The sequence below is a fragment of the Vicia villosa genome, linkage group LG6 (genome assembly GCF_029867415.1).
Source record: "Vicia villosa cultivar HV-30 ecotype Madison, WI linkage group LG6, Vvil1.0, whole genome shotgun sequence".
In the NCBI taxonomy this organism is placed as follows: Eukaryota; Viridiplantae; Streptophyta; class Magnoliopsida; order Fabales; family Fabaceae; genus Vicia; species Vicia villosa.
The window spans coordinates 3,147,293-3,162,991 of NC_081185.1; the positions used below are offsets into that span (position 1 = coordinate 3,147,293).

Here is a 15,699-nt window from a genome sequence, read left to right on the forward strand (position 1 = left end):
ATCGTAGTAATTGAATCTAAACTTAGAATATCCGCTAGATAACCATCTCCAAGAAAGAAAAATAATATTAGAACAAACGACATCAAAACAAAAATGTCTCCCATCAAAGATAATAGCATTCCGCATGATCCAAAGACACCAAACCGTAGATAACCACACCACATTGATCTTAGCCTTTCTATTATTGTTCTTCACCTTTTCTTGTAAAATCTCAAAATCAAGAAACTCCTCTATGGTGATCGCCTCCGGTATGCCAAGCCACTCGAACATTCGTTTCCAAATCTCTTTCGCCCTTTGACAATTAAAAAAGAGATGAAAAGAAGTTTCAACATGGACACCACAAAACTCACAATCCGGATTAGACAAATTAGAGACTCCTCTTAACAATAAAAGATCTTTAGACGGTAGTCGGTCGACAAAAAATCTCCAAGAAAATAACTTTATCTTTGGCGGTAAAAGAATGCTCCACATAACTTTCAAAGAACGAATCACACCAAAATCCCAAGCTAAAGGTTTAGAGTTATTTATAATCCACGAAATGCCCGCTACCGTAAACTCCTTATCCGAATTAAAGAACCAACCGTAAGAGTCACTCGCACCTTCACTCGGAATGTGACCCTCCACTTGCTCACGAAACCGGATCCAACACGGCAAAAGGACCGCTGCTGCCCCCATAGCCGAAACACTACCATCTCCCCGGGAAAAAAGAGCTTGAACGTCCCACACATGTCTTCCGTCAACCCAATTCAATATCTCCGCTACCGAACAATATTTCTTAATAGATAAGTCATACAAATCCGGGAAAGAAAAGCGAAGGGGTTTTTCTCCCACCCACATGGTATGCCAAAAAAGAGTATCCTTCCCATTCATGCAACTACTTTTGAAACACCCGGTAAAACCAAACTCCACATGATCATCTAGCAAATTGATCTTACACAAATCCCTCCACCAAATCGAATCATCGCTACTAATCAAATCACCACTAGAGATTTGCATTTTTAATTTTGGGCTAACATACCTCGCTTTAAGAAAACTACTCCATATAGCATTATCATCGTTTAAAATTCTCCACTTCCACTTCAAAAGTAAAGCTTTATTAACCTCCTTGACATCTCTAACCCCCAATCCTCCTTTCTCCTTAGGCCTACAAACGACATCCCACCTCACCCAATGGATGCTCCTTTTTTCCACATTACCTCTCCAAAGAAATTCACTTTGAAGCCTTCTAATCTCTTTGGCAATGATTCCCGGAACTTTGAAGAAAGAAAGATTAAAAATGGGAATTGAATTCAAGACCGAATTAATAAGGGTAAGTCTTCCTCCCATTGAAATATTCCTACCCTTCCACAAAGAGAGGTGCCCTTTTATCTTATTAACAACTTCCGTCCACACTTTCTTTTTTCTAGGACTCTCCCCCACCATGATTCCTAAAAATTTGAGAGGAAGCATACCTTTCTTGCAAGCAAGAAACTTCGTGGCGGCATTGAGATACCAATCACCCACATTAACACCTAAGATGTTGCTTTTAGAAAAATTAATCTTCAACCCGGACACCAATTCAAACCCTCTCAACAAAACTTTTAGATTCCAAATGTTGTCACAAGAAGCTTCTCCTAACAAAATGGTGTCATCCGCGAATTGGAGAATGTCCACGAACTCACCTTCCCCATACTTGAAAGGTTTGAATTTACCCAACTCGACCGACCTTTTCACGAGAGCGGTTAAACCCTCCATGGCAATAACAAAAAGAAACGGAGACAAAGGATCGCCTTGCCTAAGACCCTTATGCACCTTGAATTCTTTAGTAGCACTTCCGTTAACCAAAACGGACATATGGTTACTAAAAATGCAAGCTTCCATCCACCTCATCCATCTCTCTCCAAAACCCATCAAAGACATAATATCTCTAAGGTATTGCCAAGATACGGAATCATAAGCCTTTTCGAAATCCACCTTTAGCAAAAGGCAACTTCTTTTCTTCCTCTTCGACCAATCTAGAATCTCATTCACCAAAAGAACCCCGTCCATCATGTTTCTACCCGGAACAAAGGCGGTTTGGTTGGATGAAACCAAACCTCCTATAACCTCTTTCAATCTAGCCGCCAACAACTTAGCAATATTTTGTAAATACTACCCACCAAACAAATGGGGCGGTACTCACCTAAGGATTGGGGATTAACAACTTTGGGAATCAAAGCAAGAAAAGACGACGTAATCGATTTCACAAGAGAGCATTTGCTATGAAAATCATTGCACATCTTCACCACATCTTCCCGGATCACCATCCAAAACCTCTTATAGAACTCCAAAGAGAAACCATCCGGTCCCGCGCTTTTATTACCGTCACACGACCAAATAGTTACCTTCACTTCCTCCTCCGTGAAAGGACGTTCAATACTAAAAGCCTCCCTCTCATGTAGTTTCTTCAAACCCAAATCCCCAAAAGACGGCCTTCTCTCAAAGTCTTCATCAAAAAAAGACTTAAAAAAATCATGAACATAGTCTTTAATCTCCACCACGTTCTCCAACACTCCTCTATTAGAGGAAAGAGAACATAAAGCATTCCTCCTTCTTTTAGCTTTAAGGGAATTATGGAAAAAACGCGTGTTACTATCACCATCTTAACTTTAACATTAATCTCCACCACGTTCTCCAACACTCCTCTATTAGAGGAAAGAGAACATAAAGCATTCCTCCTTCTTCTAGCTTTAAGGGAATTATGGAAAAAACGCGTGTTACTATCACCATCTTAACTTTAGAGGAAATAGACATAGACATAGTTACCAATATAACATTAACATCGACATATTATCTTCAACAAAAATAAATGAAAATAAAAGTATTCATCTTAACTTTAATTATGTGTAGGCATGAGACCCCAACATATACCTTTATAATATAAAGTGTTACTAATGAGATTTGGTTGAAAACTTATAAAGCATATAATGCTTATAAGCCTTTTCTTTGGTCACAATAGTTGAAGGAAAATCAGGATGATTAACAGAATCAGGAAATGCTTGACTCTCCAAACACAGTCCAGCATGAGCTTTATACACATATCCATTTTTACCCTTCACATCCTTAATATAGTTACCAGTATAAAACTGCAAACCAGGGGCATTTGTGTAAAGTGTCAAAACCCTACCAGATTTCTTGTCATGCACTTTTGCTGCTAGTTTAATCTTTTTTCCTTTTTCACCATCCAACACATAGTTAATGTCATAACCCTTAGTTTCAGCTAGTTGGTTGATTCTGCTTCCAATAATCTGTGGTGTGAGAAAATCATAAGCTGTTCCTTTCACATAAGCAAATTTTCCTGTAGGGATTAGTTTGCTATCAACAATTGTGATTTTTGAACCAAAGATTTGTATCACTTCATTGAGAATGTTGCCACTGTTTTGGCCTCCAATGTTCCAATATGCATGGTTTGCTAAATTAACTGGTGTTGGTTTGTTTAGAGCTTTTGCTTTCATGATTATAACCAATTGATTTTTTCCGGTTAGAGTGTAGCTCACAGTTGCAAGTAGATCACCAGGAAATCCTAAAATATAAATTGAACATAAATACAAATTTTATACATGTCAGAAATTTCATATATTTAATATTATTGCATTATATGAGTTGAATTCAAACGCATAATTTTTAATTAAGTTGGAAAAAATATTTATTATTCCGCGTAAATGTTTTTGACTCTAATTTAAATATTAAAAAATAATAGTATATGGATCATTATAAATTTGAATAAAAAATTAATTTATAATAATAAAAAATAAGATAAAATTAAATTTTTTATCCAAAAAAATATTGTTAATTTTGATTTTACTAAAACTACTGAAATTTACAAGTTCAGTAAAGAAGAAGGAAAAAAAAAGCATGAGATTTACCTTGTTCACCATCAAAACTATGGTAAGTGAAAGTAACAATTGGACTAGGACCTTCTCTATGATACCTTTTAACTTTCCAAATAACATCACTGAATCCTCTTGATCCACCTAATACATTGCACAACAAATGAAATCAATGATTAATATATATAACTTTGTAGCAAAATAAAAAGGACTATATATTTAAGTATGGTATAAATCTTATTTTCATAATGTATAAATTAAGCATACCATGAAGTGTATTGTTTCCTTCATTAGCAACTAATTTGTAATGCTTTCCATTTAGATTAAATTGAGCTCCTCCAATTCTGTTAGCCACTCTTCCAACAGTGGCTCCAAAGTATGTTGAATCATTCTGTATTAAAATTACCACATTTGTGTTGGAATTAGACTCTCAAACCTTTGAGTAATTCCTTATCGTTAAAGATGACAATGAAGAAAATAGGAACAAAACTAGGATTAGGGTTTGCGGAAATTAAAAGAGAAGAAGGAAGTATTTTCTGCAGAGTTTCTCTCTGCCCACAAACTGTGGAAATTCTGTTATTCACTTGCAACTGCAACTTCTGTGAATACAAGATTAATGACTTGATTACAAATAATGAGGGTTACTCCCTATTTATAGATTTAGGTTTGCCTTCTCCCTAAGCCAAAGCCCAAAACTATAAAAGCCCAAAATACCTATTTTGGAGCTAAATCAAATCTAATCTATTTTAAATCTAAATCAAATCTATCTAGATTTAAAACAAACTTATGTGTAACAAACTGTTACACACTTCGATACATCTTGTGTTCGAGTAACAAACTACCTCGACACAAGGAATTACAAATTAACACACCACCTAATTCATTGTGTCTAAGCTATCCACATTCATCATAGCTCTTAGTCTTCTGAATATTTCGACCAGCACTCCCTTCGTCATGATATCTGCAATCTGATTCTCAGTTCTGCAGTGTTCCAAGTTCATCTTCCCTTTAGCTACCTGCTCTCGAAGATAATGGAACCTCATTTCGATGTGCTTGCTTCGACCATGTGCTATCGGGTTCTTCGCCAGATTGATAGCTGACATGCTGTCGATCTTCATGGTAATTGCTCCATGATCTTTACCTGTTATCTCTTCGACCAAGTTCACCATCCATGTTGCTTGACATGCACAAAGAGAAGCAGCTATGTACTCTGCTTCGCACGATGATAGTGCCACTACTGGTTCCTTTCTCGAACTCCAAGCAACTGGTGCACCACCTAGCATAAACACATATCCTGCTGTGGATTTTCGATCCTCAGCATCACTACACCAACTCGAGTCGGTGTAACCCACTAATTTGCATTCTTTTCCCTTATCAGCTGCAGGAAACAGAATGCCATAGTCGAGAGTTCCTTTCAGATACCTCAGTATCCTCTTCGCCGCTGCTAGGTGTGATACCTTTGGCTTCTGCATGAATCTACTTATCATACCTACACTGTATGCTAAGTCAGGCCTTGTGTGACAAAGGTATCTCAATGACCCAATAAGTCTTCTGTATTGGGTTGGGTCGACATCTTCTTCATCCGGGTTCTTCGACAGTTGCAATCTTGTTTCAGCAGGTGTCGAAGTCGAATTGCATTCTTCCATCTCAAATCTCTTGAGAATTTCACTTGCATATCTTCTTTGGTGCATCATCAATCCTCTACTACTCTTGTGGAATTCAATGCCAAGGAAGTATGAAATTTCGCCCAAATCTGACATTTCAAATTCCTTGCTGAGATCACCTTTAAAGCCTTCGATTTCTTTCTTGCAGCTACCTGTTATCAACAAGTCATCGACATAGAGACATAGTATAAGCAATTCACTCTTGCTTCTTCTTACATATACCCCATGTTCAGTTGTGCACTTCACAAATTTTTTCTCCCTTAGGAAACTGTCGATCTTCTTATTCCAAGCTCTTGGAGCTTGCTTCAGCCCATACAGTGCTTTATGCAGTCTGTACACTTTTTTCTCTTCTCCATGTTTCACAAACCCAACTGGTTGTGCAACATAGACTTCTTCGTCCAAGGGTCCATTCAGGAATGCACATTTAACGTCCATCTGACACATGTGCCAATTGTTCATGTTCGCCAGACCAACAACCAACCTGATCGTTTCGATCCTGGCAACAGGTGCAAAGACCTCATCGAAGTCAATTCCTTCCTTCTGAAGAAATCCTTTTGCCACAAGCCTTGCCTTGTATCGAGTCACTTCACCTTTGGGATTACACTTCACCTTGTATACCCACTTCACATCAATTGCCTTCTTGCCTTGAGGCAATTCGACAAGTGACCAAGTATTGTTGTCTTCGATGGACTTCAATTCTTCATTCATAGCTTTCACCCACTTCGAATCCTTCAATGCCTCAGTTGCATTGACAGGTTCGACATCTGCATAGAAAGCGTAATGTACCAGCTCACCTTCATCATTGACTACATCATCTGATGTAATTACACATTCTTGCAACCTTGCAGGCATGTGTCTTGTTCTCTGAGGTCTGCCTGGGCCTGCATCACCTCTGACTTCTTCTTGCCGAACTTCTTCTCTTTCGACTTCAATAGCTGGTTCTTCATAAAGAATTCTCACTGAATCCTTCTTGACATTTTCAGTCCAATCCCATTCTTTAAGCTCATCTATGATCACGTCCCTGCTGATCACTACTTGCTTGTTCACTGGGTCGAACAACTTGTATCCTCCAGTCGAATGATATCCTATAAGTATCATTTGACTCGACTTGTCATCAAGTTTTCTTCTCAACTGATCTGGCACATGTCTATGTGCTATAGATCCAAATACCTTCAGATGGCTCAAGCTAGGCTTCACACCAGACCAACATTCTTCTGGAGTAATTCCTTCTAGCTTCTTTGTCGGACATCTGTTTAGAATGTATGTTGCAGTCGACACTGCTTCTCCCCAAAATTCCTTAGGTAAATGCTTTCCTTTCAACATACTTCTCACCATATTCATGATGGTTCTATTCTTCCTTTCTGCAGTTCCATTTTGCTGTGGAGTGTAGGGTGGCACCACCTCATGCATAATCCCTTCTTTCTCACATAACATGTCGAAGTCTTTCGACACATATTCTCCACCACCATCAGTTCTCAAAACCTTGAGCTTTCGACCACTTTGTCTTTCGACCATAGATTTGAACTTGACAAATACCTCGATCACTTCACTTTTCTTCTTGATCAGGTAAGTCCATAGTTTTCGACTGAAATCATCTATGAATGTAACAAAGTATTTGTTACCTCCATTCGAATCCACCTGGATTGGTCCACATACATCAGAGTATATGATTTCGAGAATAGCCTTCGACTTACTTCCTGCATCCTTGCTGAAGCTATTCTTGTGCTGCTTCGCCTGCACACATTCCTCACATACCTCGTTTGGAATGTCGATTTCTGGCAGTCCTGAAACCATATTCTTTCTTTTCAAGTCTCTGATGTCATTGAAGTTGAGATGCCCTAGTCGATAGTGCCATATCCATTCATCTCTGCTAGCTGCAGTTGCAAGGCACTCGTGCTCCATCACATTGAGTTCGATCTTGAAGGTTCTATTCTGTGACATAGGAGCCTTCAAGATTAACCTCCCACTTGCATCGACAACTCTCATCATCTTGTCTTCGATCGAAACTTTGTAATTCTTTTCGACCAACTGCCCAATGCTGAGTAAGTTGCTCTTCATGCCTGGTATGTACAACACATTGGAAATTACTGACCTCTTTCCATCTTTCCTCGTAATCATTACATCACCAATACCTTCAGCTGCTAGAGTATTGTCATTTGCAAATTTCACCATATTTTTCATCGAGGGTCTTATGTTGACAAACCAATCTTTTCTTCCAGACATGTGTGATGAGCATCCTGAATCCAAGTACCATTGGTCCTTGAATTTATGTTCATCTTTTGTTGTGACCATCAACAACATCTCTTCTTCTTCTTGTTTTGCAAACTTTGCATCACTTTCTTGACTTTTATTCTTTTCTGGACAAACTGTCGAATAGTGACCATACTTCTGACAGTTGAAACATTGAATGTGACTCTTGTCAGGCTTTCGACCACCACCTCTTCCTCTACCTGCAGCACCACCTCTTTGGTTGCCTTGATATGAGGGTTTTCTCTGATTCGACCAATTTCCTTCTTGCTGATTTCGACCAGTCGAATTGTTGTAGCCACCTCTACCTTTATTTCCAGCCCAGCTTCCTTTGCCTTTCTTTTCGTTTGCTGACTGAGCCTGCAGAGCCACATCGCTCTTCGACTTGCCCGCAGCTCTTTCAGCCATTCTTTGTTCATGAGATTCAAGCGTCCCTTGAAGCTCTTCTTTTGTCAATTTCGACAAGTCCTTCGACTCTTCTATGGCTACCACGATGTGGTCGAACTTAGGAGCCAAAGATCTTAAAATCTTTGAGACAACAGCTCTTGTTGTTAATACTTCTCCACATATCTTGATTTGATTCACTAGTTTCGTAATCCTAGTGAAGAAATCAGTTATGCTTTCGCTATCTTCCATCTGAAGTAATTCATATGTTCTCTTGTGAGTTTGTAACCTCACCTCTTTCACCTTTTCTGCACCTCCAAAAGATTTTTCAAGAATCTCCCAAGCTTCTTTTGAAGATTCTATATCACTAACCTTTTCAAAATTATCTGGACTCAGACATTGATGAATTATAAAGAGAGCTTTATAATCTTTCTTCTTCAATTCTTTATAAGCAGCTTTTTCTTCCTCCTTCGCACCTTCTGCAAGCGGTTCTACCCCTTCTTTTACAAGATCCCAAAGATCTTGACAACAGAATACAACCTTCATCTGCTTGCACCAATTCTCATAGTTATCTCCTTTCAGAATTGGTAGTGTTGCTGGAAAATGCCCATTCGGATGATTCATTGCCATCGCCATTCTTCTTGCCTTGAATCGATTAACCGGAGCTCTGATACCAGATGTTGGAATTAGACTCTCAAACCTTTGAGTAATTCCTTATCGTTAAAGATGACAATGAAGAAAATAGGAACAAAACTAGGATTAGGGTTTGCGGAAATTAAAAGAGAAGAAGGAAGTATTTTCTGCAGAGTTTCTCTCTGCCCACAAACTGTGGAAATTCTGTTATTCACTTGCAACTGCAACTTCTGTGAATACAAGATTAATGACTTGATTACAAATAATGAGGGTTACTCCCTATTTATAGATTTAGGTTTGCCTTCTCCCTAAGCCAAAGCCCAAAACTATAAAAGCCCAAAATACCTATTTTGGAGCTAAATCAAATCTAATCTATTTTAAATCTAAATCAAATCTATCTAGATTTAAAACAAACTTATGTGTAACAAACTGTTACACACTTCGATACATCTTGTGTTCGAGTAACAAACTACCTCGACACAAGGAATTACAAATTAACAATTTGATGTTGAAAGAATTAAATTAGATCAATTACTTGAAAAATATAAAAATGAAAGTAGAATTAGTGATAATTATAATTCTCCAATAAGAACTAAATTGATTATATATATGATTAAATATAAGAAATAAAGTGTGAAAATAAATAAACGACTTGTTCTTTTGAAAGGCACAAATTGATTCAAAAAGTATATATATTCTCCATTTTCCACTGGTACATATGAAGCATTTTTCAAAGAAAATATCATGTGAAACATAAAATGAAAGCTGCAACTAATTATTGCACAGCACCATCGACATCATTGCATTTGCAAGTTGCAATCCCATTATTTCCGGGGATCGCACCACTCTTTTTCATTTCTTCTGCAGGATAACATCTTACCGGTTAATACCTACACTTATATATTTTTTTTTTGTATACACCTAGATCTACTATATTTACATATTAGACATTTTTCATTTTTATAATATATATATATATATATATATATATATATATATATATATATATATATATATATATATATATATATATATATATATATATATATATATATATATATATATATATATAGGAAAAGACTAACTTATATTTTATAATTTACAGGAATGTGTTAAAGAATTTAAAGTATTTTTTTGGAATTGTGTATTTAAATAATAAAAAAATTAATTTTTTCAATTTTTTAAATTTTTAATAAGTATTTATAAAATACAAGTTAGCAACTACTTACCAATCGTATTTTTATATTGGTATAATGTATTACATAATTATTAATGGATTATCAATTTTTTTATAAAATTTATTAATTTAATTTAATATTTATTCTTACTATTTTATGCATCCGACATAATTAACTATTTTATTAAAAATGTTTTCAATATGATTGACAGTGTAAAACTTTTTTACACTGTCAGTGCATCACCCCTTTTCTTTATTTTATATCAAATTAATAATTCTATCGCGTTTTATAAAATTATTATCAATTATAATTCCGTTCCAAGTGAAAAAATTTAAGTTGGTTGAATTTGAAAGAGTGATTAACCCTATAAATGAGGTAAAATACATAAGAAAAATTATAATTTAGCTTAATTATAATTATTTTACAATTATTCATGTGTTTAGATTGAACCTGATTGTTTGTCCTTTATTTAAATTTTAGCTATAAAAGAAATAATAATTGTAAACATTACAATTTTCTATATAGCCAACCAACCATGACTAATTGGAAGTCAAAGTGGAAAAGAACTAGTGGTCTATGAAATATTGAATACGCAAAATATATCTAATTTTTTTCAAAGGAGAACTTAACGTGGACCCTTTTTTCAATAGATTGATAGATATACATAAAATCTATCCTAATCAAATATTAGATATATACAAAATGTAACTATCAAAGCAAATATATATTTCCATAAAAAGAAAATAAAAATAATTATGTATAGTTTTAAGTCAACAAAGGCAAATCATATAAAATGAAATCTCCAACTCAGATCCAAAATAAATTAGTCTTGCAATATAGCACAAATAGGGGTGGAAATAGGCTAGGCTAGGCTAGGCTTTAGAAGGCCTGAGCCTGGCCTACGATAAACTTAGAAGGCCTAAGCCTGGCCTAAGGCCTATCATAGGCTCGATTTTTTGGCCTGACCTGGCCTTTTTAAAAGACTGGCCTGGCCTGAAGGCCTATTTAAAAAGCCTGTATCTCATTAAAAATTTTAATTAATTTATATAATTTAAGAAGTCTTGTAGGTCGACCTATATATACATATATAAGTGGACCTATTTAGCATTTGTTATATATATATAAGGTAGTCTAGTTAGCTTTTTTTTCTCTAATATATATGCATACATGGACCAACTTATTTAACATATCTTTAATATATATATATATATATATATATATATATATATATATATATATATATATATATATATATATATATAGGTCGGCCTATAAGGCTTCATAGGCTTTTTTAGTAGCCTAAGCCTGGCCTATTTAATGAAATAGGCTTTTAAAAAAGCCTAAGCCTGACCTATTTATTAAATAGGCCTGGCCTGGCCTAGGCCTATGTTGGCTGGACCGTAGGCCCCTGTAGGCCGGCCTGGCCTATTCCCACCCCTAAGCACAAAGTTTTGCCAAAGATTAAACATAGATCAATAATTTAAATCCATTTTACTCGACTAACAAATATCAATTTAATAATCTCAACATATAAATTATAATATATAAAATATTTAAAGACTATAATTTTTACTAACTTAAACTAATATCATATGAACATCAAAATAAATAAAATATTAGGTATATTTGGAGTATAAAAATAACAGAAGTTTTGCCAAAAATAATTTATTTTAATTAACTTTTTTAAAACTAAATATAAATTTTCATTTTTTAAAATTGAATTCCATTTATTATATAGTAATTTTTATTTTTTTAAATAAATACTTTTGAAAAAGTATTGGTTTTAGGTGGATATTTCATGAGTATGTGAAGGAAATTTGTCCACAAGGGACAATAGAGTTGTTTAGAGTATTTTTGAATGGACCTATTCTATTGGGAGTTGTTCAAAATATTCATTTAGATATTTAAATTTGTCAAAATTCAATACCGAATAATCATTTTAATAATATATTTTAATGAAATATAATATCAAAAGGTTTCTTCTAATAAATAATTCATATTTTAAGGAGTGTATTAAAAAATTATTGATATTATTATTCTGGGAATATTGAAAATTTTCTTGACTCAAATAAATCTTCGAAGTTCATTTTTAATCTATAGTTTATAAAACAAAAACAAACAAAAAAACTAAATGCAATAGCTATGACATGTTTGTTCAATCTAAGTAAATATCATAGAGTAGATCATCACTCACAGTGTATTCCTTAATTGAATCATATCCAAGAATAACATCATCCAATTTTCCTAAACACAAATCACATACAAAAACACACAAATATTAAAACATATCATAAGCAAATCAAACAACATTCAACAAACATTAATATAAAGACAAAAAAATGATCATACTCATACCTTTCTTATCAGGAAGAACAAGAGACACAATGGAAGCACCCCAATTAGTAACTTTCAATGAAACTTCACCTTTCTTCAACTCAAATATCCCAATCTCCTCTTTCTCAACAGAACCATTCCCAAATCCAAAACCTACTATAAATAGACATAGAAAAACCACAAAGATCTTACTCATTTTTTTTCTTATGTTCAAACACTTTAGAATCAAAAATTGAAGAAAGGGCTATAATAAATTAATGGATCATATAAAAAGGTAAATTTTGAGAGATAGTGGGAACAAAGAGTGTATGAGGTATCTTCTACTTTGAGATTTGTTGTTAATGCTTATATGATACTGTGACTAGGAACATAGCTGGCCCCAAACGGACTTGGCATGTTATGTGGTGGTTCTTAATTGTCTTTTATGTGGTCCCTTATGGCCTTACTCTTAAATCAATAAGTTTCTATTTTCAAGAAGTAATAAAATAAAATGTTGACTAGAATATTTTTTCTATGATATCTAAATTTGACTCATTTACATTGACATCATCACGTGGTTCCTGTGGATGCATTGAATTATACTAGTTTTAAATAGGTGTTGGAATATACTTATTAGGATTTGCAAAGTTTAGGTCTGATCTTATAAAAATAGGAAATACTCATCAATGCTTTTGAGGCACTCTTTAAGTGATTAAAATGGTAAGTTTTTTTTGAAAATGCATATATTTAATACATTGAAAATTAAAATATTAACTTTTATAAAAAATATTTTTTTTATTTAGTATACTTAAAGAGTGACCTGAGAGCACTAATTTAAGTTTTAAATTAGATCTTTAATCTGTTATATATTAATCAATTTTAAATTTGTATCTCCACTGTATGATAAATTAGTATAATATTTAAGTTTAGTTGAAAATTTATTTTGCGTATATATTTTAATAAGTAGTATAATATATGTTTAAATGAAATTTCGAAAGAATAGGGAATTGATATTATATATGTTACATATTATTTTCAAAAATATGAATATATATAATGATGTAGTAAGGCTACTTACATATATCAAATAAGTCGTGCATTGAAATTTTTTGGCAGGAATTGTGCATTTTCTATGTCCATCATTAGAATGGTTATTTTTATACTCTTATAGATAGAGAATCAACTCACGAATCCCATACACCGCCTTACGGGGATATATAAGCCATTTAAAGCATCCGAGTTTGTTTCAAGCTTGAATACAACATTTTAATAGTTTCTGCAATTTTCTATTTTATTCCTATTTTGAATTTAAAATTCGTTAGAGTTTTTTTTTTTTGTTTTGGATTAAAAGCCCACTAATATTTCTTTTTTACGTATTTAAACACCTTTGGGTGTGGTCGTGAAGTTTATCTTCTATCATAATAAAATTCAAATATACCAATCGTTAGTTGGTCCAGTGGTGATTGGCGCTGGATTTGGTAGGGAGAACCACGGTTCGATCCCCCGCAACTGCGATCGGGAGGGGTATGAAACCACTTGATGCCAGAACTCGCCCCCGAACCGGACTAAACCGGTGCTATAAAGCAAAAAAAAATAAAAAATAAAAAAATAATAAAATTCAAATATTTTTTCTTTTGGTAGATTCCAAAACTTTATCTGACAGATACGCAGATTTCGTAAACTACCTAGCCGCTGGTGTTTTTCCACCCGATCTAACCTATCAACAAAAGAAGAAGTTTTTCCACGACCTTAAGCAATACTACTGGGATGAACCTCTTCTTTTTAAAAGAGGATCTGACAGATTCTTTCTTCATTGCGTTCCCGAAGAAGAAATCAAAAGCATAATAGATCACTGCCATGCCGCACCTTATGGAGGTCACTCGAGCACATCTAAAACTTGTGCGAAAATCCTACAATCTGGTTTTTATTGGCCTAATTTATGGAAAGATGTGCACATCGTTGTTTTAAACTGTGACCGCTGCCAAAGCACTGGAAATATTTCCCGACGCGATGAAATGCCTCAAAAAAGCATCCTAGAAGTAGAAGTTTTTCGATGTTTGGGGAATCGACTTCATGGGACCCTTTCCGTCTTCTTTTGGTAATAAGTACATACTCGTAGCTGTGGATTATGTGTCCAAATGGATCGAGGCTATATCGTCTCCAACAAATGACACACGAGTTGTGATCAAGCTTTTCAAGAACATAATCTTTCCAAGATTTTGTGTGCCAAGACTCGTCATCAGTGAAGAAGGCTCCCACTTCATTTCCAAAATCTTCGAGAAACTCTTAGTAAAATATGGAGTTAAGCACCGTGTAGCAACACCATACCACCCACAAACAAGTGGCCATGTGGAAGTTTCAAACAGAGAAATTAAACAAATACTCGAGAAAACTGTTGCCACATCTAGGAAAGATTGGTCTTCTAAGTTACATGAAGCATTGTGGGCATATCAAATTGCTTTTAAAACACCCATAGGAACCACACCCTTCAAATTAGTCTATGGAAAATCATGTCATCTTCCGGTAGAATTAGAGCATAAAGCTTACTGGGCTATTAATACCCTAAACTTAAATTACTCTGCTGCTGGAGAAAAGAGAATCTTAGATATTAATGAATTAGAAGAACTTAGATTAGACGCTTACGAGAATGCTAAGATCTACAAAGAAAGAACGAAAAAATGGCACGATAAACGCATTTCTAGGAAAGAATTCAACGAAGGAGACATAATACCCCTATTTAATTCACGACTTAAACTCTTTCCCGAAAAATTACGTTCTAGGTGGTCTTTCCCTTTCGAAGTCACTAAAGTTTTCCCAAGTGGCGTCATAGAAATTAAAAGTAAGTCTAGTGACCCATTTATCGTAAATGGGCAACGATTGAAACACTACCACTGCATTGAAAATAAAGATTATTTCTCTAGTCTGAAGCTTTTACAGCCATTGGCCGACTCAAGCGACTAATTGCTTACTAAAATTATGTCGAGCTTGCGACATTAAACAAAGAGCTTCGTGGGAGACAACCCATCGTTTCTATGTTTTCTCGCATGAAGTGAACTCTGGGTTAAATGCATGAAGGAATGTGAGGGTCATTAGGGACAAGCAGAGTTTAATCAAATCATTAGGGAAGTCTATGGTGATGTTTTCTCGACTCTTGGAGACATTGATTCTAAGTTGTCCCTCTCCTTAGGTTCCATAGAAGTCTCGATGGAAATGGATGGGTCCTTCATTGATTCAAAAGTGTTGAGTTATGGTCACAACATGGTGGTTCTCAGTGATATTGGAAAACTCCATTCCAACATGAACCTATCGTCCACAAGAAAACAAGAGGATGTGATACTAGAGCCTTGTGTTGATGGAGAAATATTTTTCACATACTGGCCTAGAGGATAATCTGACGAGTTTGTTAACTTTTACATAGAGTTACTCAAAGAT

General features: G+C 34.8%; 1 protein-coding gene across 1 annotated transcript; it reads right to left on the reverse strand.

The window, feature by feature from the left end:
• Positions 1-2,764: 2,764 nt before the first annotated feature.
• LOC131608761 (uncharacterized) lies at positions 2,765-12,682 on the reverse strand. The gene is made up of 5 exons (XM_058880291.1): positions 12,310-12,682; positions 12,149-12,198; positions 4,116-4,239; positions 3,885-3,992; positions 2,765-3,541 (listed from the first exon to the last, which is right to left on the reverse strand). Exons 1-5 carry the CDS (start codon positions 12,482-12,484, stop codon positions 2,910-2,912), a joined length of 1,089 nt encoding a protein of 362 aa, XP_058736274.1. The 5' UTR covers positions 12,485-12,682; the 3' UTR covers positions 2,765-2,909.
• Positions 12,683-15,699: the final 3,017 nt, after the last annotated feature.